The 25,290-nt window shown below is 36.3% G+C and overlaps 1 protein-coding gene across 1 annotated transcript in view; it reads right to left on the bottom strand.

Annotated features, from left to right (window-relative positions):
* Window positions 1-20,347, bottom strand: part of LOC137251860 (uncharacterized) — a 65,822-nt gene extending 45,475 nt beyond the window's left edge. Inside the window, exon 1 of the mRNA XM_067786758.1 lies at window positions 20,222-20,347. Within this exon, the coding sequence (XP_067642859.1) occupies window positions 20,222-20,264 (43 nt within the window). The 5' untranslated portion in view covers window positions 20,265-20,347. The remainder of the gene's footprint in view (window positions 1-20,221) is intronic.
* Window positions 20,348-25,290: the final 4,943 nt, after the last annotated feature.

The raw sequence follows: 25,290 nt of genomic DNA, 5'->3' as shown, positions 1-25,290 counted from the left end.
AACTTCTCTAGCCCAATTGCCAACTTTACCTACCCTTAGCGACTCAAAGCTTCTCATGACAGGAGAAGGTAAGACGAAATAGAAGATTCAACGTAGGCATAACAAATCGCTCTCGAGATGGCAGGGCCAGTACTTTAATGGTGCCGTTTTCCATAATGTACCGGATCAAGAAGAATAATAATGTTATGTTACTTAATTATCTAAGTGTTCTATGCCCAATCAACAACAAAGAAGATCCTGATAACTGCGCCAAGTTTCGCGGAATCAGCATTCGTAATATCGTATATCGTCGGTCCAGTGCTAAAGTCACGAATGTGCATATTTGTTGTTTTGAGAAAAACGCGTAAGACATTGTTAAAAATAGAGATTTAATTTTGTATTTTTCAACCACTATTGGAAGGTTTACTTTTGTAAACCACTAAGTAATGTTAATTGAAAAATTATTTTAAATTTTTTTTTTTCAAAAAAATGCACATTTATTGTTTTTGCTTTGCAAAATTTGACATCAGGGCATATCCCAAAAACTTTTGCTTGTTTGGATACTCGGGTTTTACACACGGGCAAAAAACTTAAGGCCAGAAAAAAGTACAAAGACATTAAGTTTGACCTTTTGAATATTCGATCTGATGATTTTAAAAATCAAGAAAGTTGATAGTAAGTTTTTGCAGAACGTCGAAACGTAAAAAACGTCGATTTTTACACTTTTTTAAGCGATACCCTTCATTTTTTTTTTTTTTTTTTTAAATTTTTTCGATAAAATTTTGAGGCATCGCTGAAACGCTATGAAATTTAAACTGAATGTTGTTTTTGAGACGGAGATTCTAAAAGTATGAGCAAAATTAATGTGCCCCGCCAATACTCAAAACTATCATCAATCAAAGTAGCGATACTTTTTTTTTGTCATTTTCAATATTGACAGTTTTTTGCTTATAGCTTTTTGAGGCAACTGACTATTGAAATTTGGATTATGCACGATAATAGCCTATCAGGGACTAAAAATACCTGGGGCTTCAAATTCGATGTGCCCTTTCAGTTTTGAAGGTACAGGCAGAAAAGTGGAAGCACTTGGTTCCGTAAATTTTTTTCAGGAGCATGTTTTTTTGTGGGCACAGCTACAATTTTACTTTTATCACTTCATACCCTTTTGTTAATTTTTTCTCTACACCACAGTGGTATACCATCAATTACCTCAACTTGGAATATTCACGCAAGGAAAGTTCTTGATGTTTGTACATGGGGCAAATATACGAAAATTTCGTCAAAAATTGGCAATCGTCAAAAAGGTAGAAAAAAATTTTTTTGTAACCAGGTTTTATTCAAAAGTAAATGCAAAGAAACACAAATTTCGTACAAAAAAAAAAAAAAAAAAAACAAAAAATTTTTTACACTTTTTGACGATTGCCAATTTTTGGCGAAAATTTCATATATTTGCCCCATGTACAAACATCAATATCTTTCCTCAAGATGAGGCAATTGATAGTATACTACTGTGGTGTAGAGAAAAAATTAACAAACGGGTATGAAATAATTGACGGTTACCCGGTTTCATATTTTTTTCGATATCTCTAAAACCGGGTTTCGGGTATCAACAAAATTTTACCTAAATATATCCCACATAGATATGTACATCATGATACAATTTCGACACATTCGGTTAAGAAGTTTTTAAATAAGTAAACAAAATTAAGGTTTTCCGGGTTTATATTTTTATCAATATCTCCAAAACCGGATCTCGGGTATTAAAACTTTTTTACCTGAACATACTGCGTTCACATATCTATAAAGTTTCAAAAGAATCGGTTGAAAGGTGTTAAAATAAATGTGTTGCAAACTTTGCAGTAAAAAATATTTGGCGGTTATTCGGTTTTATATTTTTACCGATATCTACAAAACCGGGTCTCGTGTATAAAAAAAATGTACATAGCCAACAGCTGCATATATCTCCAAATTTTGTTAAAATTTCTATATAATTGGTTGATAAGTGTTGAAATAAATGTATATTTAACATTGCGACCTCAATTTATATATATTTTGCTCGATCTTTTGACTATATCTTTTTGAGGCATTATGTAAGACGAGTAACGGCGATGCACTATAGCTCCAATTTACCCCCCAATGTTCCTAACAAAAAGATATTTGCGTGATACCATGTTTCAAAAAAAATTTTTTTTCTCCAAAAAAACCAAAGTTTGGCGGATTTCCCCATATATAATATTTCGTTAAAACAAAAATGGCACATTCGTGACTTTGGCATTGTACCGACGATATAAGATCAGTACAAGCATATTATGCAAAAGATTTGAGCCCACCGTGGACCGCTTGTTTGGACTTTATAGGTGCAGCTTCTTAACTTTACTTTACTTACGTGCAGCTTCAGATCTGGTAATATACCATCAAACAAATTTTCACAATGCGTCAAATCTCGGAAGAACCTGTGAAAAAAATAATCGACACACATCAACTTCTCCCAAGAAATGCGACGTATCAATGTCTTAAATAATCTTAACGATACGTTAAAGTCATCCTCCGGAGGAAAGTCTTTATTGCTGCCCATTTCAAACAATATAAAAGGTCAGCAACTGTTCGATTAGCCACCTAAGTTATTCCCCATTGCTCGCTTTCTATTGCTCCATTCCGGCATTGACGTTATCCTTACATATCCACATTTGTTCGTGTATGTGTGAAAGTAGTCGTAACTTATTTCTACAACATTGTGTTAACTTAAAAATAAAGCACGGGATATGAACAGATTGTATGGTGCAATGAAACGAATTCACAAAACTTTTTGTTCGAAGGATATGTAAAAACTGGAAAAGAGGGTGAACTTGAATAAAAATATGCGCATGTTGAGAAATTTTTCAAATTCTTCGCGTACATACAATTCAGTCTTGTTTATGGTATTTATGGTAAGGGGGAATAATCCCGATTTGGTAGGTAAGAGTGCACATTTGAGCCACCCCAAAAACTAAATCCACGTACATCGATGTTTGCACAAAAATATCCAAGTGAAACACATTGCAGCTCGTATCGATGAGAGTAAACGTGCGAATGCCGAGGCAAAACTTAGTCCTTCGAATATATTCGGGGTTGAACATTTTTTATGGCCAATTTAAGCAGCAATTACATTCAATTTGAAAATCGACATTTAAACGTTTTAGTGTTTTGCTTAAGCAGTTTAAATCGATAACAGATTGTTAAATTCGATATGGATACACCAACAATGGAGCTTGCCAGTGTTTGTATGAATGCTGGTGGTGAGGATGGTGAGGGATTAATTGTTTAAAGCTTTTCCCACAACAACAACAAAGTAAAGCGTGAAAATATCACAGCATCTTTGTTAATTAAAGTCACAAACATAAGGATCTCTTGAATATAGCTTTGTCAAATTGCAGTTTTTCGGAAACCGCCTCCTTTAATATTGCGCTTTTCGACGCTTATGATTCAGCAGCAAACAGAAAAACAAAAGTGGCAAACTTTGATCATATTTCGTCAACTAAATCTAAATTTTTTAAGTTTTGACAATCTAATGCATATTTCACAGGCTTAATGAAATAATTAATCAAGTTTTCTACATTAAAACCTTAATTGAACTCAATCTTCCATACAAAATACAAATTCTTAATTATCTCATTATTGCTTTATTGAATGCGTAATCTAGTGAAAAATCCAGTCGGAATTATTTGGTGCTTCGAATTTTATTGTCAGCAAATGACAATCAAAAATAAATTATTTTCAATAATTTACGAAAAATAGGAAAACAGGAAAAAATTCAAAATTTAATTTTCGCTGCATTTGCTGCAAGAGATAATATGGCTTTTTCGAAAATGGGCACATATTTGGTTAGGTGCAGCATCTATGGGTAGTTGCGCATGCATTTTATTTTGATTGTATTTATAGTTAAGAAGGAAACGGCTGCTACTTTTTGTAAAAACGAAATATTTTTGGGGCTGCTGACAGATGTTCGCTTAATGCAGCAAAAGGCCCTGTATGAAAAGGGAAACTTAATTATTTCATTAAATAGAATTGTGAATCGATTAAGTTTCTGTGTGAAAACGGTATAAGAAAAACGTTTATGAATTTTGTAACTGAAATTATGCAAACCATTCCCAAATAAATTTTCGATAAAATTTGAAAGGAGATGTTGATTTTTTTTGGATATTATCAATATATTATATATGTATATTTATTTAATTATGTATATTTTTAAAGTTATAAGAGTATTCACCGTCCTCTTTAATATTAACACATTAATTTACCACATTACGAAATCGAATTTTACAAAAAAATTTCCAACGTGCTAATCTGTCAAGGCTTTGTCGGTCGGTTGAATTTACAGACGAATTTAAAAGAACTGTGAGCAACCAAACATTTTTTGAAACTATCAAAAACTTTCGATTGTGGCACAACTTCGCACGTATATTCCATTACCGTAGAGTATTAAGAACAAAACAAAGAAACTTAACGACCGAACGAATTGATTAACTTTTTAAAAACGGACTTGCTTTTTAAATAATAAGGTGAACGATTCGTGCAAATCCACAGAAAACTTAAAACAAACGGCCTACTCTTTCGTTTATTGATTTTTATTTATTTTTTTATTTTTTTTTATTTTCGGTTTAAATCACTTTTACTCTATCGCCCGCCCCTTTATTCCTTAAAATTTTGCTCCTTAAAACCAAACTTTAAAGTTTTTCTTTCCAGAACGTCATTATAATCTTAAATTAAAAAGGCTGGGCTTTGCAATCTTTATATTTCGCACGGGGACCTGCCCAATTTACTTTCCAAAGACCTGATTATATTGAAGACGACGGCGACATACCGCAACGACAATAAAGCAAAGCTTAACTGCTTGATTACATTGAACGCGTCAGCAACACAAATAAATTGTAGGAAACAGTAAAGGGGGATTTTACAAAAATATTAATTGTGTTAAAAAAAGCTTTCTAAAGAATGATTTTAATTTATGTTATCGGCTATTTACTCCTGTTCTATTTTTTATTTACATAAATAAATAAATAACCACTCTTTTTATCACTTGTCAAAAATTTAAAAGATTTAATCTTGCGACAGCGGCATTTGTGATTCATTGTTTGATTGATGGTCGTGCTGCTTTGTAGCGGCGAAAAAAACGATTTGACAGATGGCGCTTTATAGCCGGCGTCATAAATTTAATAACGTGTAATACCTCTTCTCCCTCTTCTACCACCCACTTCCTCTGCGAGTGCCCAGCCCTAGCGAACTTTCGGTCCGGAACTCTAGGCAATTATGTGTTTCCCGACTTAAGGGCGGTGTCAAACTGCAGTATCAAGGACATAAGTAAGTTTATAGTTTTAACCAAGTGGTTTGAGTAAAGCAATACACACAGAAAAATAACATTGGTTAAATCTAACAATTTCCGTGGTTAATTTTACTACAATGGAAATTGTTGTTGCAAAAATGCTCAGCTAACTGCAAACGTTGGTCAAATTAACAATTTTTTTTCGGTTAGTGCATACTCTGTATAATTTGTTGTTGTAATTTAAACAATTTTATGTTGTTATATTAACACATTAGAAAAAGTTAAATTTTTCTTTATATGTTGTTGTTTTTTTCTTACCAATAAATATAGTAGAATTAACCAATTCAAAAATTGTTGCTTTCTTCGCTTACTATTTCGTCTGTAAAACTAACCGACGTAAATCGTATTTTTTCTAATGTTATTTTGTTAGTGTGATTTAACTGATCTTATTTGGTTAATTTTACTATGAAATTGTTCATTTCAAAAAATCGTTAAACCAACCACAAACTTTGGTTAATTGTACCAGTACCAATCGGTTAAAATATTTCTCCCTGAAATTGTTGTTGCTTTTTAACTATTTTAATAGGTTATTTGGACAATGGAAAATTGTGTAACTACTATTCCTTGTGTTAAAGTAACCATTGATACAGCAGTTAAAAAGTAAACGACAGCAATAATAGAAGCCGACGCTCATTGCAATCAGTTCGTTGAAAACTTTGAGGAAGCCGGTCGTGCGTGAGTATTGTGTGCAAAATTACAAAAATGGAAAATATTTTAGAACCTCCTGAAAAGGACGGACTAGAATCTTTATTAGAAACTTGGGGATTCAGCGACATTTTACAAAATTGACAAGGTAAGTTTATTAATAATTAGTTTTGTAAATTAACAAATATGCTGTTGAAACTGCGTCATGCAAGCATTCCGTTATTTGGCTTTGGTTGTGTTGTTGCTTTTATTGCTCACATAAAAAGTGTGGAAATAATTACATGCATCGATTGTAGTTTGTAAAAGAAATAATTAAAACTTATTAAATGTGTAATATTTTCACTAATTGTAGATGAATCTATTACGGCTAAGATATTTGGAAGAGCAGGACTTGACATACTTATTCCGGGAACGTAAATTAGGAGAAAAAGTGGAGTTTCGTTTCAAGCTTCAGCAATGGAAAATCGCAAATGTAAGTACAAACATAAAATTAGAATTTTATTTGGTAAACAAAGTAAAACTTTTTTTATTTAAGGGATATGCTGATGTTAAAGCCTGCGATGCAATATCTGTTGATACGACTTTCCTGGAAGACATTGAAAATTCACCATATATAAACTGCAGCCAATCAACAAGCACTTCTTCAAAAGTTATCAACGATCCTCATGGGTACCGCGGCTCCATTGTAAGTATGTAAATATCTTCAGTGTATAATACCCACAATAGAGACACATTCAATTATATGTAAAAAAAATAACGTAGATGAGAAACAGTGTGTTGAGTTCTAAAAATTGTGTCTCTTGGTTAAAATATTTTAATTTATTTTCAAAATTTAGAATATTCAATCAGTATTGGCAAGTCATCCAAATGGATACTATGTCAATCAGACTTACAAAGCCACTGGAAAACTGAACAACGCAGCACGTAAAATTCTAATAGATTCTATAATAACTTGGCACTTAAAACATAAAATAAAAATTGGCAGAAAAGAATTTGAGCATATATCTATTCAAATTGAAGGAACATTCAATGACGACAAGGTTTGTCTTTTATTTAAAACTATATTTTTAATGTTTTGCTTATTTTTATTTGGATATTTTCTACATAGGCAATATACTTTAATTTAATTGGATCGCGGCCTTCAGGAAGATTGTATGACAAATATTATAATAATGCAAAACGCTTAAAGAGAATGGGTGAACTTGTTTATGAGAGAAACAATATAGGTGGTGAATCCCCAAAAGCTGATATTTCAAACTGTGGAGAAGAAACAGGTATATTGAAGTCGAATTTTTCTACGTTTTATGTGTACTATTATAAACCTTTTTTGATTTATTCATCAGAAATTGCCAAGGCTCAAGATTGGCTAAAAATTTTTACGGAGCCGTGGAATGAGGTGCAGGAAAATTGGCGGACGTGTTTCAAAAAACGAAGACAAGAAATTTTAAGCACAAACGGTACACAAAGCAGCACTATTAACGTCTTACAAAATTGGAAGCTCTTTTCACATTCATTGGGTTATAATCTGGTAAGTATAGTGCTTATCATAATTATAGGGCACCTGGTATTGAAATGCTTTAACCACTTCTGCCATAAATAATTTTGGGTTTTTGATTTGAAATATTTGAAAAAAAAAATTTAGTGTTTTTCAAACCAAAACCAAAAAATGAAAATCACATACTAAAACATGTCAATACTATATACTTGTACGAATTACAATAATACAATATATATTAACAGCATCAATACTATCTATTTTTAGATTCAAATCGATTTTAGTTATTTGCATCCACATTCGACATCTATCGTCGATAAATGGAAAACCTTTAATCTCAAGATTATCCCATTGCTAAATGCAAAGTTGACGGATCCGGCGCACTTGCAACAATTGGAAACAATAAAATCACAAGATAAAGGTTTGTCAGCGCATTTCCTCAAACATTTATTTGTACATTTATTTATATGTATTTCTATACTGTTTTTAAACATATACATAGGTTCAGAACAGCTCATTGCACTACTGCTACATGTTTTGCTACGTCCAACAATAAAACGAAAAGCAAATACCACAAGAAAGATTTACCGGTCCACTATCAAAGATTCGCAAATGTCATTTATTCTTCATGTTGTTACGGCAAATGATGTTGAAAACTGTTTAAACAAGCTGAAGACTTCTCTCTTTGATCGCGGTGAGACCTTACAACCAATAATTATTGCAGTTGGCTATAATTTATGTGACGCTAAGTTTTATGTTTACTTTGATGAAATCAAGTATGAGATGCCTTGTTTTGTAAGTGCGTTTGATACGTGTTTTAAGACATTTCATGTGCTGAATTTAAAATACCCCAGTGATAGCTTAGAATTTTGGTTGTTTGTTCAAAAGTATTTTTATTCGATAAATTTAGAAGACGACAAGGCATCTCCAAATGTACTGTGTTTAATTAACGATCTTAAATAGTATGATAAGAAAACTTTGTTAATAAGCGTACATATATGTATGCTTTTTGTGTGAACAAGTTTGTGTGAACAAGTTTTTCAAAATGTGGATTTTCTTGCAATTCACTTTAAAGTTTTACATAATTTGACATCTTCAAGCACCTTCTTTTGTGTACATTGTAGTCACCATTTTGAGGGGCTAAAGCCCCCTGTGCATCAAGCACAAAATTGAATGTTTTTCTGAACACTTCCAGTCATACTTGATTTCACTGAAAGAAAGTAATTTTACAATTCTACAGCCGTCCGAATTTTACAAGTCACCTTTACATATAAATCGTTCTCCAAATGGAAATTTATATATAAGACCGAAATTCTATTAATACAATTGGGCAATTCACGACAGTCTGCATATAAAGTTATCTGTTTTAAAAATTATTTCTCTCCAGTGTATTTTGGTTTTTTAAACTGTGTTCAAAATATAAACACATAAACAGATAACCTGATAAGCAGGCTTTCGTGAATACACCAAATAAATGTTTGTACACATATATATATATATATATTCTAGTAAAAAAACATGTTTAGGCTAAGAAAAATTAATGACCTCTTTAAGGAAAATTGAGGCATAGGTGCTGTAAACACATTCTATCCTCAAAATTCAAGTAATTTTTTAAAATATGTTTTGCAAAAATGTTCATGCAAACGGTATGTAATTTTCGTAAAGACTTTTATGGATAATTAAAAATACGCTTTAAAAGCTTTTACTACGCTGTATATTTTTTTTAGAAGTTAAGTATGTTTACTTTTTCTGGAGAAAATTTAATGTATATTTATTCATACTATATGAACCTATTTATTAATATAAAGTTCTCGGAGAAAGAGATTTCTGAATAAATAAAATTTAAGTATGGCACTGAAAACTTGTGATTAAAACGATGTTAAAAAAAAGAATGCTTGAAGAGGTTTAGAATAGATTCTGGTTTAACCTTATTTTTGGTTTTTTTTTTAACTGAACGTACACATATTCATTTATGTTTAAAACGTTATCTAAAAGACTGTTATGGTTAACTTAAGAAGAGCGGAAAAGGCTTGAACATTGTAACTTTTTGTGAATTATTTTTATTATTATATATTTAAAAGAAATAAATAAGTTTTCGTGAATAAAATATAAATTGTATGTTTTAATCTTTACAACGTTGATATTTAAATTAAAGTAGATACGTAACCACAAAAATTTAAATGTTTATTTTAACTATTCTACAAAAACTTTAATGTATCTAAAGGTGTGGTAGTACTAAACTATTAAAATTGTTATCACACAATTTATATTGTAGGACTACAATATAAATAGTACTATGAAAATTTTTATCGTTTAGTACTATGTACCACAATTTTTGTAACAATACAATTTTTATAGTAACTTAACAGTAAAAATAGTTAATTCTACAAATTTTGTGGTTATATTACAATTTCTACACTACTTTTTACCAACTTTTGTGGTTAGATGGAAATAAATATTAATGTAAGTTAATTTCACCAATTTTTATAGGTTGGAGCCATACGAACCTACTTTTATGGTTAGGTCAACCAACTTCACATGGTTAAATATCAACCGTTTCTTTTTGGTAAAATTAACAATTTTTAACCACGACTTCAGTAAAGGTTTTTAACTATTTTCTATTGGTTGGTTTCACCAATATTTATAGGTTGGAGCCGTTTTAACATAGTTTTTCGGTTAGTTTTACCAATAAAATTTTTTGAGTGTACGCAGGGTACATCACCCAACATATAATTGGTTCCAGGAGAAAGTGCATCAAAATGGCACCTAGAGCGCTACTTGGGCCCGGCTTCATAGCCGGGCAGCATAGCAACCAACTAACCAACCTCTTCTTCGTGTACTTCATACTCATATATTGCCTTGGAATGCCTCATTGGTAGCAGGGGAATGTTTTTACTGCTGTAACCACAAAAACAGGAACGACGTAGTTTTGAAGCATTTTGATTGAGAATGTAATTACTTCGTTTTGTAATCGCCCCACCATTTTTTTTATTTGTTTATCGAGGCCAAAGACCAGAACTTATGGTGAGGCTGTCAAGAAAAAATACCAATACATTAGATGTGTCGAGTTTTATATAACATGGTTTCTCGGGAGTTTAGTTCTACTGCCTGCGTAGTTATCTTCTACAATGTTAAGTAAATTGCACCATATCGAATTAGCCTAGTTGTACCCAGAAGGTTTCGAAGAGTTTCCTTACAATCCTTATATATGCATATGATGGTGTATTTATTGTGATTTGGCAAGCACTCTGAGCGTATTTTTGTCATGAAAAGCTTCTCAGCGAAAACTCATCAACTTTGCAGATGCCGTGGGAAGTCGTCATATAACCCGTACGTCAATTTGTAGGAGAAACGAGGCAATTTGGAAGAGAATATCGGCCTAAAATCTTGTTAGAGGTTATCACGCCTTACATTTATTTATTTTTAAAGTGTATAAACATAACTATTCAGACATATATCTACACTATAAGCACTTTATGCGTAATTCCCACGTTTAGAATCTCGATAAAGATTCCCGTTCATATATAAGTATAAAAACATACATATTTATGATGTCGTATTAAGGCTATAAATGCGTTGTTTTTATTTATATTTTTATTCTTTCGAATCACAATAAGCACTGACAGAGCAGATATGAAGGCGCCAAAATGCTTAAAGGCCGTTCACAACTCCTACATGGCTTTGGTGTCTTTGCACCGACTTGCCTCATTCACTCCTTATTTCGATGGATGATGATTATGTTTGTGATGATGGTTATAAAAATGAAAATATTTTGCAAAAGTTTAAGTTAAGTCTTTATTGAAGCCATTATTTTTACGTTTATATTATTGAGGATTATGTGCTTACATATTTGTGCATTAGGCCGTTTCAAAAAATGTTGCTCGCGTTCTCAAGTAATCTATGACTAATTGTCGAGAGATGGTTGAACTTAGATAACGTTTGTTGTGGAAATTTGGGTTAACAACAGTGCACGGACCTTTAAAAAGGAGAAGGTTGGTAGATTTTTTTTCCAAGAAAACAAAGTTACAGTTTACATTTGTACAAAATAATTCATAATTTATTGTGCACATTTCATGGAAATAACACTTTAAAAAACATGTAAACATAACAATACATGTAAATTTGTATATACATAGGTTATGCCTTATGATACTTTCTTTTTTCATGTATTTCGAGCTTGAAATACTGACGAAAATTTAACGAAACTTCTAATTACAACAACAATTTTCCAATGTACCAAAAATTCTGCAACAAAATAACGACTTCGGCATGTTATCTCTACTTAAAATTTTTTTATTTTCGTTCAAAATATTTGCTTGCTCATTTACTACATTTATTTATTGTTTGAATTTGTGCACAAATTTTTCAAAATCGGTGAGTTTGGTTAGTGTCACATCTTAATGTTATTTGGGTGTGCTTGACAATTAAATACATTTACCTAATGATCGCAGTATTTGGTTTCAATGCGAATATATTGAAATGTTGGTAGATTTTTGGGCTTTGGTGGTAGAACTGTTAGAAAATGAAAATGGGCTAAAAAGTTTGTAGATCTACCAATAAAGTGGTAAAGTGCGTGCACTGGTTAACAATTTATAATTTATATTGCCATTACCGGAGACGCTTCCCATAAAAGACCGGATAAACTGCGGTTTAAACTAAGAAAAACTCAACACAGAACAGTGAGGTGGTGCTGGAGGGGCATGGAGTATTCAATATCTATGCTCCCAAGTATAAAGATAAGAACTACAACAACTACTTATTTCCTCTCTATACAGATACAGTTAAAAAGCTATTAGCTGCCAACCTCAGTATATATGTATGTATGTATGCTTTATAAAAAAAATTAATTTAGTTAAATCAAAATTTGATTTTTTGAAGAAAATGCGTTCGGGGTAGCTCTAAATTCCAGGCGTTATTACATGGAGGTTCACGAATTAAAAAAATCAAAATTTTAAACACAGCGATGCATGCTTCGAGCATGTGCCTGGGTTTCAGAGATGGGGGTAGTGCATGAGCGCACTAGTCTTCACTCACAGTTGAGTGGTAACTCTCATCAAAATTTAAAAGCTGGTAGTGAAAATATTTTCAGCTTCAGCTAAGTGCACAAAAATGTTTCTCACTCATTTGAGTGGAGGTATAAAAAACTTCCAATAATGCCATTTTTTGGTTTTCATTCAGTGGTTGTGAAAAAATGAAATGATTGTTCATTGCAGTTCGTAGTGTGGAAAGGCATCACTATCCTTATAGTGAGAAAAAACCAGAGCGCATTCAAATTTTCCCAATATAGCCTAATGCTAATGAAAGTGTAATGCTGAGTTTGATAATTTCTATTTGTCAGAAAGTGATAGATCAGATACAGAATGACTGTTTTGATCATGATTATGTTACCAGAAACTAATTGTTGAGTAAAAAACACACACATATATATATATATGTTTTTATTCTGGAATTGTGTGGAATATTTTTCGGCGCGCTCTATAAAATTTTACAATGAGATTGGATTTACAGCACTGCATTATTAGCAATGCTTCAGCTGTAGCCATCGCCGTGTGCAAATTTTGTAATATTTCTCTAACATCAATAAAAAGGTTAAAAAATTATATAAAGCAATAAAAAATAAATAAAATTAAAATTATATATAGCTGTCTCGCTAATAAAAAACCTACAATAGAATTTCGAAAAACTTAACCAAGATGCTCAAAGGGTATATAACCATTCGCATATGAGAAAAAACAGTAATAAGCATAATTTAGGTGACACTAAATATCATAATTGTATTTTTTTGGTTACCACCTTTTTAATATTTTATTAATTTTTAGATTATTTGATTGGGTTTTGAAACACCCCAATAAATATTACGAGCATTCCATGGAAAATCGTAAGTTTTTGCCGATTTTCGAATTGTTGATTTTAATTTTGACAGCTAATATATTTTAAATTCATCACACTTCACCAGCATTGTGACAAGGAAGAAGAATTTCAAATTTGTGCCGGTTTAAGCAAAAAACACAATTTTGCAAAACGAAATTGGCACAGAAAAAAATTGAAAAATCTGATAAGGACCAAACTTGTTTCCTAGCAACAATTTTTTATAAATGCATATTATGCGACGGTCGCCATGGTGTGATGGAAGAGTACTCCGCCTAGCACACCGGAGATCCTGGGTTCAATGCCGCTCAAGGCTACATCAAAAAATTAAAAACAAGTTTTTTTCTATTAGAAAAAAGTTTTTCAAAAGCAGGCTCCCCCTCGGCAGTGATTTGGCAAACACTCCGAGTGTATTTCTGCCATAAAAACCTTCTCAGTGAAAACTCATCTTCCTTGCATTTGCTGCTCGGGGTCGGCGTAAAACATGTAGGCCCCGTCACGCCATTTTTTAGAACAAATTAAAATGAGCACGACGCAAATTGGAAAAGAAGATCGGCCTAAAATCGCTTCGGAGGTTATCGCGCCTTGTATTTATTGTCTGCATTATTGCAAACGATTTTTCCTGGATTGCTCCATCATCTTGCTTGACTTTTGATTTGAGACGGTTTGTTGGTTCATTAGGTACTAATTTCTGATGGCAAAATCTCAATGATAATAATATACGTAAGCATACATATTTGCAGACAAGCATGCACACATAAATAAATAAATGTAAGGCGCGATAACCTCCGAAGAGATCTAAGGACGAGCTTCTCTTCCAATTTGCGTCGTGCTCCTCTTGATTTTCCCTACAAATTGGCCGGACGGGACCTACATGATTTTATGCCGACTCCGAACGGCATCTGCAAGGCAGATGAGTTTTCACTGAGAGCTTTTCATGGCAGAAATACACCCGGAGCGCTTGCCAAACACTGCCGAGGGGCGACACCGCTTAGAAAAATTTTCTTCTAATTGAAAACCTTATTTATAAAATTTTTGATGTTGCTTTGCCCGGGGTTTGAACCCAGGGCATCCGGTGTGGTAGGCGGAGCACGCTACCATCCCACCACGGTGGCCGCCAACACACATACTTACGTATAATATCTGTACTTAAAAATAAATAAGCAATTTCAAATAATTTTGCGAACTAAACAAATGCTCCGGTATGATCATCTTAAAACAATAAACTCCAGCTGAGCTTCATCAAAGCGTACATTGAATATGTATTGTTGTTGTACATTCATACATATATAAATTTCTGAATAAATGTATGCACCCACGCATTTACTCACATTTATATGCGGATGTCCATTTATTGCAAAGCCTTTTATATAAATCGGTGCAAATTGAAACTGCGGGACAAATTATGTTGACCCCATTGCATTAAAGGTCATCAATTTGTTATGCTTAATATGTATGTATGTGCATATATTTAACTTACTTATGTATATAGCCATGTTCTTAATGTTTACCACTGATGACATCAAACGTAAAATACATACATGTTTACTACTTAAATATTTGCGCCTTAAAAAAGGCACAAACACACCCAAAGTCACACACATGCACAGTAAAACACTACATGTCTCGTAAAAAAGATGTTTGCACCGTTGCGTACGACAATTTGGGACTATGACCGCTAAGCTAAGCGACTCCCAACCATCTAAACGCCACCAGGCAGTAATCTCGTAAAATTCGTACTTGGATGGATGACACCCATGGCGCGGAAAATTTTATTTTTATGAAATTTCATCACGTTCTTTATGTTGTGACCACGTGACGCCAAGTCGCTTTAGCACTTCGATTCTATTCTCAGTTTTATCCACCAAAGCTTTAATTTCTTTCTTTCCTTTTGCCAACAACAAAAGCGCTGAATTTATAAATTTTTTTCCTCATTCTCTAACATTTTTACTATTCTTTGGTAAAAGCCAAAACAGAAGTCACACCTGCTGATAGATTTTTTTTGGCTGGGGATGATGAGCACATTTTGTGGGGAGTTTGGGGAGAAGGCTCTTCATATTTGTATGAAATAAATAAAAACAAAATTTGCAATCAGAGCGTGAAAATTTTAAGATTTCTTTTCCTTTCATGTTTTCTCTATTTTTTCCTTTGTTTGGGGAATACTTAAAGATTTTGCAAATTTAATATTAACTGTGCACCAAAAATGAGTCATAAGATATTAATCTTGCGGTGAAAGCCAATGGCAACCCTATATTTATAAAAAAAAACACATTATTAGTTGAAAAAAGTGCAAGCCCTTTCAATATTTTTTAGCCTAAGACCTAGTTTACATAGAACGAGATTATCTTCATATTTGTATTTAACTCCTAATCGTTAATTTTATAACTAGACTTCCCATATACATTTTTCCCTTATACAATTGGAAATTATGAAGTAATTTTAGGGATGCGGACTCTTTTTAACACGCTTTTATTAGCTTGGCCTGTATGTAACGGAATTTTTGAGCTTAATTTTCACCGGTTTCTAGAAGTCTGATTAATTTGAAACTTTGCACACGTATCAAGGATCGATGACAATGCATTAATGTGATGGTTTGGTGACATAAGGTCAACGGCCATAAGGTCAATTGGCCTTATTACCACTTTGAATGGCCATAAGTTTGATTGAAACTTTGCACACGTATCAAGGCTCGATGACAATGCATTAATGTGATGGTGCGGTGACATAAGGTCAACGGCCATAAGGTCAATTGGCATTATTACCACTTTGAAAGGCCATAAGTTTGATTGAAACTCTGCACACGTATCAAGGCTCGATGACAATGCATTAATGTGATGGTGCGGTGACATAAGGTCAACGGCCATAAGGTCAATTGGCCTTATTTCCACTTTGAATGGCCATAAGTTTGATTGAAACTCTGCACACGTATCAAGGCTCGATGACAATGCATTAATGTGATGGTGTGGTGACATAAGGTCAACGGCCATAAAGTAAATTGGCCTTATTTTCACTTTGAATGGCCATAAGTTTGATTTAAACTTTGCACACGTATCAAGGCTCGATGATAATGCAAAAATGTGATGGTGGGATGACATAAGGTTAACGGACATAAGGTCAATTGAACTTATGACCACCCCCAATGACCATAGATTTGAAACCTTGCACATAATGCGAAAAAGGCATTTATTTATTAATGCTAGAAGTGGATGCATGGCACATCTACGAAAGAGCATACTGGAGCCCTTTTTAACACGCTTTTATTAGCTTGGCCTGTATCTATCTATGTATCTATATATCTATGTATGTATGTAACGGAATCGGGAGTGCAGCCGAGAGCCCCGGTAATGCAGAACTACGATCTCCGTTGCACCTTTCGAAGGATTTTAAGATAGGTACATTTAGCTAGTGCAGGCCACCAGACCAAGGCACCATAAAGAAGAATCGGGCGCACAATTGCTGTGTAAATCCAGTAGATCACCTTAGAGGAGAATCCCCAGGAGGTGCCAATTGCCCTCTTGCAGGTGAACAGCTCTGCTGCTGCCTTCTTGGATCGCTCCACTATATGGCCACTATATGGCCACTCCATAATAGCTTCCTATCCAGAATGACTCACAAATACTTGACTTGATCGCTAAATGCTAAGAACGTACCCCCAATTCTTGGCGGTGTAAGATTTGGTACTTTGTACCTCCTCGTGAAGAGGACAAGCTCGGTTTTATCCCGGTTGACTTCCAAACCTGTGGCGGGTTGTACTCCTGGAGTAGCTCCAGGGTGTCAGCTGGGTCCGTTGGCGTCACTGGAACCCAGGCTCTAGCCCTTGGTCGTGAGGGGATATCACGCGCCTCTACTACCTTGAGGCGCGCGCCCGGATATACCACCCCTATCAGCGTGACGGCGGCCCTATAGAGGTTTACCGACCTGGCGTCGTCACAGGCAATTGCTTGACATTGCCCTGGAACCACCCTGCATCGGTGTAAGATGACGGTGGACCAGGGTTGTCATTCTTTACCTTAACGGCCACCGTAGCGAGCGCGGCCTCGATCCACTTCCACTGTTGTTTACGGGATCCTGCCATCTTCGCTGCTCTCGTCTATAACGCCAATGATCTGCCGACCCTTGGCAATTTCGGCGAAAGGCCGCGTCCAGTCTCCCTGCGTCTTGGCCCTTTTAGGTGCCATGGGGTTGGATTCATCCATGGTCCGCTGGCGTTTCGAGGTTTCATCACTCTCGACTAAAACTTTTAAAATTACTTGAACTAAAAAATTAAAAATAAACAATAGTTTAAAAGAACTAAAAAACACGCTTTTATAGCAAACCGAACTAAAAAATAGAAAATAATTTTCAATTAAAAAGAGTTTATATAACAGTAGTAGAAGTTCAAACAATCGTTTATAGTTAATCACCTCAAAATAAAATTATAATAAAATTTAAGTTATTAACAGAATAATTTAATTCAGATTAAAAAGCGTGGGGTGCATTTGACTACATTTCATATCTTTCCTCTCAGATAGTTGCCAATAGAATGATTGTGACATTCAATATCAAGCACCCCACGCTTTTTACTGTGAATTAAATTATTCTGTTAATAACTTAAATTTTATTATAATTTTATTTTGAGGTGATTAACTATAAACGATTGTTTGACCTTCTACTACTGTTATATAAACTCTTTTTAATTGAAAATTATTTTCTATTTTTTAGTTCGGTTTGCTATAAAAGCGTGTTTTTTTATTTTTTTTTTAAACTATTGTTTATTCATAGAAAAATTTCCGTCTCTAGAGTGTAATCCCTAATTGCAAGCACAAAAAAAAAGAGAAATGTGGAGAGTTTAAGTTTAAGTTTGACAGAAAATAATCCAGTTTGCAGGGATGAAACGGGTAGATTATCTATTGACGATTTTTTGTAGATTAAGAGATTTGTGTAAACGTGGTATAAGCTTCAAAAGTAAATCTTAATTAGTTAATATCAATCATGTAATACTTTACCTTGCTTAGTTCATTTAAAAACTATAAAATGTGGCAACCCTGAAGCAATGAGAAGGCGAAATCGCTTATATGAGTCGTTTTAAATTTAAATAAAACAAAAAAAAATTAGATATTTGTACGAATCGTTGTACACTGAGATAATTTCCTTCTGGGAACAATGTTATTAAGCTGAGTTTTTAATGAAACCCACGTTACCAGAACTAAGAATCGAAAGAAAATAAGATAACCTTATACCCCAACAGCTAACCAACTCAAGCAAGAGTTTGTCTTGATTTTAGAGACACAAATTTAAAAAAGAACTTTCTTGTACACAAAAATTAGGAAGTTTTGCGAAACTTGAGGAATGTTTCCATTGCCTTCGCTGAGGAGATTGCTCCATGCGTAGTTCACTGATTTGCGATATTTGCTTTATATCAGTATCGAGTCCTACAAATTCCATTAGTTTAACTTTTCCCTGGGTTGGGTTAGGTTAGTTGGCAGCTCTGCAGTTGAAGAGCAGCTCACTCGGACATTTTTATGTTGGTCTGTTGTGTTACTACGCTCCCCGCTGCTTGGAAATTTCCTCCGGAGAATCGAGTGGATAATTCCACCTCGATGTTCTCCAAACAGCTAACATAGCTGAGGCTTTCCGGCACATTGAGGCGACACGCACTGACTCCCTTTGGGATATATGCTGTTAACACTACAACAACCATGGATAGATGAGCTTTGGTAAACCCTTATATCTCCGTCGAACGTTTGCAGTCAACAACGTGCCAGAAAGACCTCGATATTCGGCAAGAGGGGATGCCAGCTCAGAGTTTGCTCAGCTGACGCTGCTCAAAGTCCACGCTTATTTGGTAATACACGGTGTACGTATGTATATGGGGAATTCCATCCCATTTCGACCAATTTTGAACCCGACCCCTTTAGAATTGGCTGAAAGTTTTTCTTCTTTTTCTAGCTTACGAAAGACGTTTTTCAGAAGTTTTTCAAATTTTTTCATCCAACTCAAAAAAAGTTATGAATTTTTAAAAAAACACCGTTTTTGTTTTCAAAATGCTATAACTTTTTCAAAAATTGACCGTTTGGGATCTTTTTTTTTTTTTTTTTAATTTGTTTTTAAATATACTTTTCGGAAAAAATACAAAAAAATTTTAGTTTTTTTTTCAATTAAAAAAAAAAAAAATCGGCCCACTGCGGAATTAGTGGGGATGATTGCCGAATTGATTGTGGTTTTTTATGAGAAAAAAAAATGGAGAAATTCGAAAAATCTCGAAAAACTGAAAAATTACAAAAAAAAACTTTAAACATTTTTTTGAATTTTTTTGCGAAAAGTACATTTAAAAACAAATTTAAAAAAAAAGATCCCAAACGGTCAATTTTTGAAAAAGTTATCGCATTTTGGATGAAAAAATCTGAAAAACTTCTGAAAAACGTCTTTCGTAAGCTAGAAAAAGAAGAAAAACTTTCAGCTAATTCTAAAGGGGTCGGGTTCAAAATTGGTCGAAATGGGATGGAATACCCCATATATTTTTAACCAGAGCTGTACTGGTTTTATCGCCTGGACACTCACGACAAAGGTCAACATGTACATATGTATGTATGTGTGTAACTGATGAAAAGAAAGTCAGAAAATAACCACTAACAAACTTCGTGCCAGGACTAAAAAAGAACTGCCTGTCATATCCTTGTGCGTCACTTTGGTGTCAGCTGGCTGGAAAGTAGTACATTTATATGCGAGCTTAATAGTCTCAAACCCTTGGCAATCATTCCGCCAATAACTGCGCAGCTCACAATTGGCACCCCAGCAGCAGCAGCAACAGTCAGTAACTTGTCATGTTCAATAAGGTGTACTTATTCTTAAAGGCATTTGTATGTGTTAGTGTGTGTGTGTGAACATATACTCACATGTTATACTATATTCGATAGAATTGCATGCCTTCTGTGACATAATTTGCTACACACACTCATGCCAGCGGTTGATTTAGCTTTTTTTGTGCTTTCTTCTGATCTGCGCGACAATGAGAAGACTTTGGACGTTGGAGTTTTGCGCCACGTTCAGAAACGTGCCCAACGGCACCACACATTTGTATATTGGTAGGTTTTTCAGATTTTTATTACACTCTGTTGTACAAAATGTTATTACGATTTCTTTCACGTTGTTGCCATTATTTCGTTTACGCTTTTGTTACGATTCACTTGAATGTTGGATATTTGGTAACATCTTGCACAATTCAAAGATTAGAAATGCGTGTGTGTGATGGTTGCTTCTCGGAGGAGTCAATGGTTATTTGTGTTTGTCAATTGCCAACTGCTTAATCAACTAAAAAGAGAGTAGTTTTACTAACTAAGCTTTAAAAAGACGTAATTATATTTACATATAAACACAATTTTCATGCAAATTAGCCTCATAGGAATATTCTCTACAAATTGAGTGAAATTTTGCAATTTTAAAATTTCAATAAGAAATTCATATTCAAGATACTTGGCTTGGATATCATAAGTGGTTCCAGGCTCTGGATCAGGGACTGTTATCAGTCTTAGACCGGCCATAGTGACGAATGTCACGCGTGATTAGTTATCACGTCCTGCACGAGGTGCCCCTGCTTCTACTGATAATGGCGGATCTAGAGAGGACAACTCGATAAAACCCGAACCCCTGAGTCATTGTGCCGAGCTCAGGGGAGGGATTACTCTTTAAGAGTCAAGATCGGTACACAACGGTGACGAACTGGATTGTTTAAAACTTTTGATTATTGACACTCAATCTTGACTTGATGACTTTGGGATGGTAGGTGCGGTATTCTGCCACCTTAGTAGGTCGGGGTGAACCCTACCGAAATGGCTGGTAGGCTAATGCTGCACCTGCCCACGTCCCGTTAAAACCGTGGCGGGCCTCAAGGTACGTTCCGGCTCCATCGCCGTTAAGTTAGTGGTGTAGGTGCGGTTGAAAATTTTCCCGCTTCGCGTCCGGTCTGGCTCTGAACGCATTACTCATAAGGTAATGCGTCAACCCTCGCGTGGCCTCCCTGCATAGCATAGATAACCACGGGACCGTTGAAGGGCGACTACACAATCGGCTCCGGATTGCGGCCTTGAGGGGGGACTTTTTAGAATGGACACGACTAACACGAATCCGCCAATGATGGGGTGCGGAAGAAGAGCGGTTTTGATGGAAATCCGTCAAATCAATCTTCAGCACTCTAAGGCGGCTTCCGCAAATTTGTTGCTCTGCCTTGAAAAAGGCGGAGTGGATATAGTCCTTGTCCAGGAGCCGTGGCTGAGTAGTAACGGCAGTAAGATTTCTGGATTAAGGACTGGAAAATTCAACACCTTGGTGCATGGGGAGGCAAATAGGCCTAGATCCTGTGTGCTTGTTAAAAAAGAGATTAAAGCTTTTATTCTCTCTAAGTTCAGCAATGCTGACGTAACCACGGTCTGCCTCGAGCGAGGAAGTAATAAAATGTGGGTGGTCTCAGCGTACATGCCCCACGGGGATGTAGCGGGACCACCACCTGCGATACTGGGCGAAATCACCGCTGAAGCAAGGCGGAGAGGTGTTGGCGTGATTATCGGTGCCGATGCTAATGCCCATCATAGCATCTGGGGAAGCTCGGATACCAACACTAGAGGTGAGTCTTTATTTACTTTTATTGTAGATGAGGGACTTTGTATATGCAATAGGGGGAATGACCAGACTTTTATTACTGCGGTAAGGGAGGAGGTCCTGGACCTCACACAGGTTAGTAGAGAACTGGAAGATATATTAAGTTCTCGGTGAATGAAGAACGTCCCGGCAAAATATCTTTTAGGAACCCTAAAAGTACTAACTGGGACTTGTATTGTAGGAAGCTGGGAGAGCTATTGCCTGCGGCGCCTACCGTTAGTTCGGACCTGTCCGAATCTGAGATAAACGTTCTTGTGTAAAACTTCACTTCGGCAAGCAATAGCGCCTTTCAGCTGTCCTGCCCATTGAAAACTTACAGGGGGAAGGGCAAGCCGGCCTGGTGGTCGGATTCTCTTGGCGACCTAAGAGCGTCCAGTCGGCGGCTCTTCAATAGAGCCAGGAGGAGCAAATTACCCTCGGACTGGGAGGTCTATAAGGTGAGTCTGGGGATTTATAAATATGAAATAAGGATAGCCAAGCGAGATGCATGGCGAAGCTTCTGCGAAAACGTAGAAGGCTGCAATGAATCCGCGAGGCTTAGAAAAATACTCTCTAGGAATCCCGCTCCTCTGGGGTATCTGAGAGAGGATGGTGAGGACTGGTCGATGAGTAGCGAGGAGTCCCTAAAGCTTTTACTGAACAATCATTTTCCCGATGTCCCAGTTGCGCAGGAATCTTTGCCTGCATGGTCGGCGTTCGTTGGCCATGCAGAAGTGCCTGCCATTCCAATACGGGAAAGTCAAATAACCTGGGCTATAGGGTCGTTCAAGCCCTATAAGTCTCCGGGCCCGGATGGAATCATTCCTGCGCAACTTCAAAAGTCTTTGGGGATTTCCTGCCGCTGGTTGGCCATCATCTATACTAACTGCCTCAGGCTTAACTATATCCCGAAGTGTTGGCACACGGTTAGGGTTATTTTCATTCCGAAGGCCGGCAGAAGCTCTCATGTATCACCTAAGGATTTCAGGCCAATCAATCTCTCGTCGTTTCTTCTTAAGACGTTTGAGCGGTTGATTGACCTGTACCTACGGGAAAGGATACCTCGGGGGTTACTGTCTGCTTCACAGCATGCGTACTGCAAGGGCAGATCGACGGAAACGGCTCTCCAGTCGATTGTAAAGCAAATAGAGGGGTCCCTAGAACACAATGAGTATGCTCTGGGTGCCTTTCTACACATCGAGGGGGCTTTTAACAATGTCTTACCGGGGGCAATCGAAAGAGCTCTGGTGGGTTTAGGAGTCGAGGCGGCTCTGGTTGAATTTATTAGCAAACTTATATGCGGCAGAATTGTCGCAGCGGAGTGGGGAGGGGCCATAAATAAGAGGAAGGTGTGCAGGGGTACGCCACAGGTGGAAGTTTGGACCAGGAAGGCCGCCATTGCCTTGTAGGTACTGCTGCAGAGGGGCTATCGGAAAGAGATGGGGACTCCCGCCAGGAGTAGTACCCTGGCTTTATGAGATGGTGGCCAAACCGATTCTGCTATATGGAGTGCTGGTCTGGTGGAAAGCATTGGACACAGCGAGCACCTCCAAAATGTTAGTGTCAGTGCAACGGACGGCGCTGATCGGTATCAGTGAGGCCTTTTGTCAAGACCTAAATTCAAGCCACAAGTTTAAGTTGGCTGATCACTGCAATGTATTCCAAGCGGAAATTGCTGCGATTAAGGATGCGGTGGATGGAATGCTATCCAGTGCTACTACGGTTAGGGAATTTAACATCTACTCTAATAGCCAAGCGCCTATCAAGGCCTTGAGCTCAACTACAGTGCGATCGAGGGCGGTCTGGGAGTGCCTGACCTCGCTTGCGATTGCATCGAATTATTTTACAATTAAGATTATCTGGGTCCCGGGCCATAGTGATATCCCGGGTAACTGTCAAGCGGATCTCTTAGCCCGCATCGGTGCAACTGAACCGGATGAAGATGGCTGTAGGGATTTCGGGATCCCGCTGGCCACCTGTGGATTGCTCCTCCATATATGGGCCTCGAATCAGCTCAGCAAACGTTGGGCGGATACCACGTCTTGCAGGGTAGCAAGATCTTTCTGGCCAAAAGTGGATGGCAGGAGGTCTGCTGAAATAATTGGGTTCACTAAGGCTCACCTATCAATGGTCATTGGGGTTTTGACAGGGCACTGTCCCATGGGTATCCATGCGGTACGTCTCAATATACTGGAAACTCCATCCTGCTGCAGCTATATGGAGGATGATGAGGTGGAATCACCAAATCACTTTATGCTTGATTGTCCAGCTTTTGCCAGAACTAGGCAAAAGTACTTCGGTCGCGACTCACTAGGATCTCCCGAGGATATATCCAAAGTTGGGATCGGTATCATTCGGAGCTTTATCGTTGCTATCCAACGATTCTCTAAGTAGCTAGATCTAAGTCACCGTTATTTTTGGTGTATGTGGTATCACAACGGACCTTCGTGTTGTCCAAGTGAGCTATCCTTATCAGGGTAGCTACTACCTAACCTATCCTATCCTATCATGCATTTACTAAATATGTGCCAGTTTTCGACTCAAGGTTAGATTTGAGTTTTTTCAAAATGTTAGAGAGTTAGAGCGAATAACATTTCAATAAAAATTAATATGTGTGTGTATCCTTTATGGGCTTACAAAGTCCTCAGTACAACTGCGGATTAGATCTGCTGCTGGAAAAATTCACTATATTCTTAGATAAAAGAAATCCCACGATGCAAGATCCTTACGGAGCAGACAGTGTTTTTCGACTTAATTTGACACAGACGTCCGAGCTTTGCATGTAACTCAAGTTCAACCATAGCAGCATCTAACCAATTTTATTCCGCGCTGTCAAAAGCTGGTTTAAAGTCGACAAAATGACAGTGTTGTCGATTCTCTGGCGTATATAGAAGATCTGGTAGATATGACAGGTCTGAAGCCGAACTGATAAGGTTCAAGCAGTTGGTTGATTTTGGGCTTTAGATTTTCGCACACAACCTAATATGCGATAAAAGGTAGGCTGATCCCACGGTAATTGGCGCGGCTTATGATGGAGAGAATACTCTCCATTGGGAATCAAAAAATGAACAAAAATAGGAATAGGAGCAGGAATCCCAATAGAAATAGGAACAATAATAGGATCCACAATATTATTTAGAAGAAAAAGGGAAATAGGAAAAAAGGAGGGAAAGAAAAAGAAACGCCGAATCGGCAGGAGATCGGAAGAGACATAAGAAAAGGAGATAGCCATAGGAAACGAAGGTAAGAGAATGACAAAAGGGAAGGAAAACGAGCATTTTAAGATAAGGAGAGAGATAAGGTCTAAAGGGGAATGGATAGGCGAGGACGA

This window comes from Eurosta solidaginis, chromosome 5, assembly GCF_040869045.1.
Source record: "Eurosta solidaginis isolate ZX-2024a chromosome 5, ASM4086904v1, whole genome shotgun sequence".
Taxonomy (NCBI): domain Eukaryota; kingdom Metazoa; phylum Arthropoda; class Insecta; order Diptera; family Tephritidae; genus Eurosta; species Eurosta solidaginis.
The sequence above is the reverse complement of the archived record's forward strand: the minus strand, read 5'-3'. Positions and strand labels throughout refer to the sequence as shown.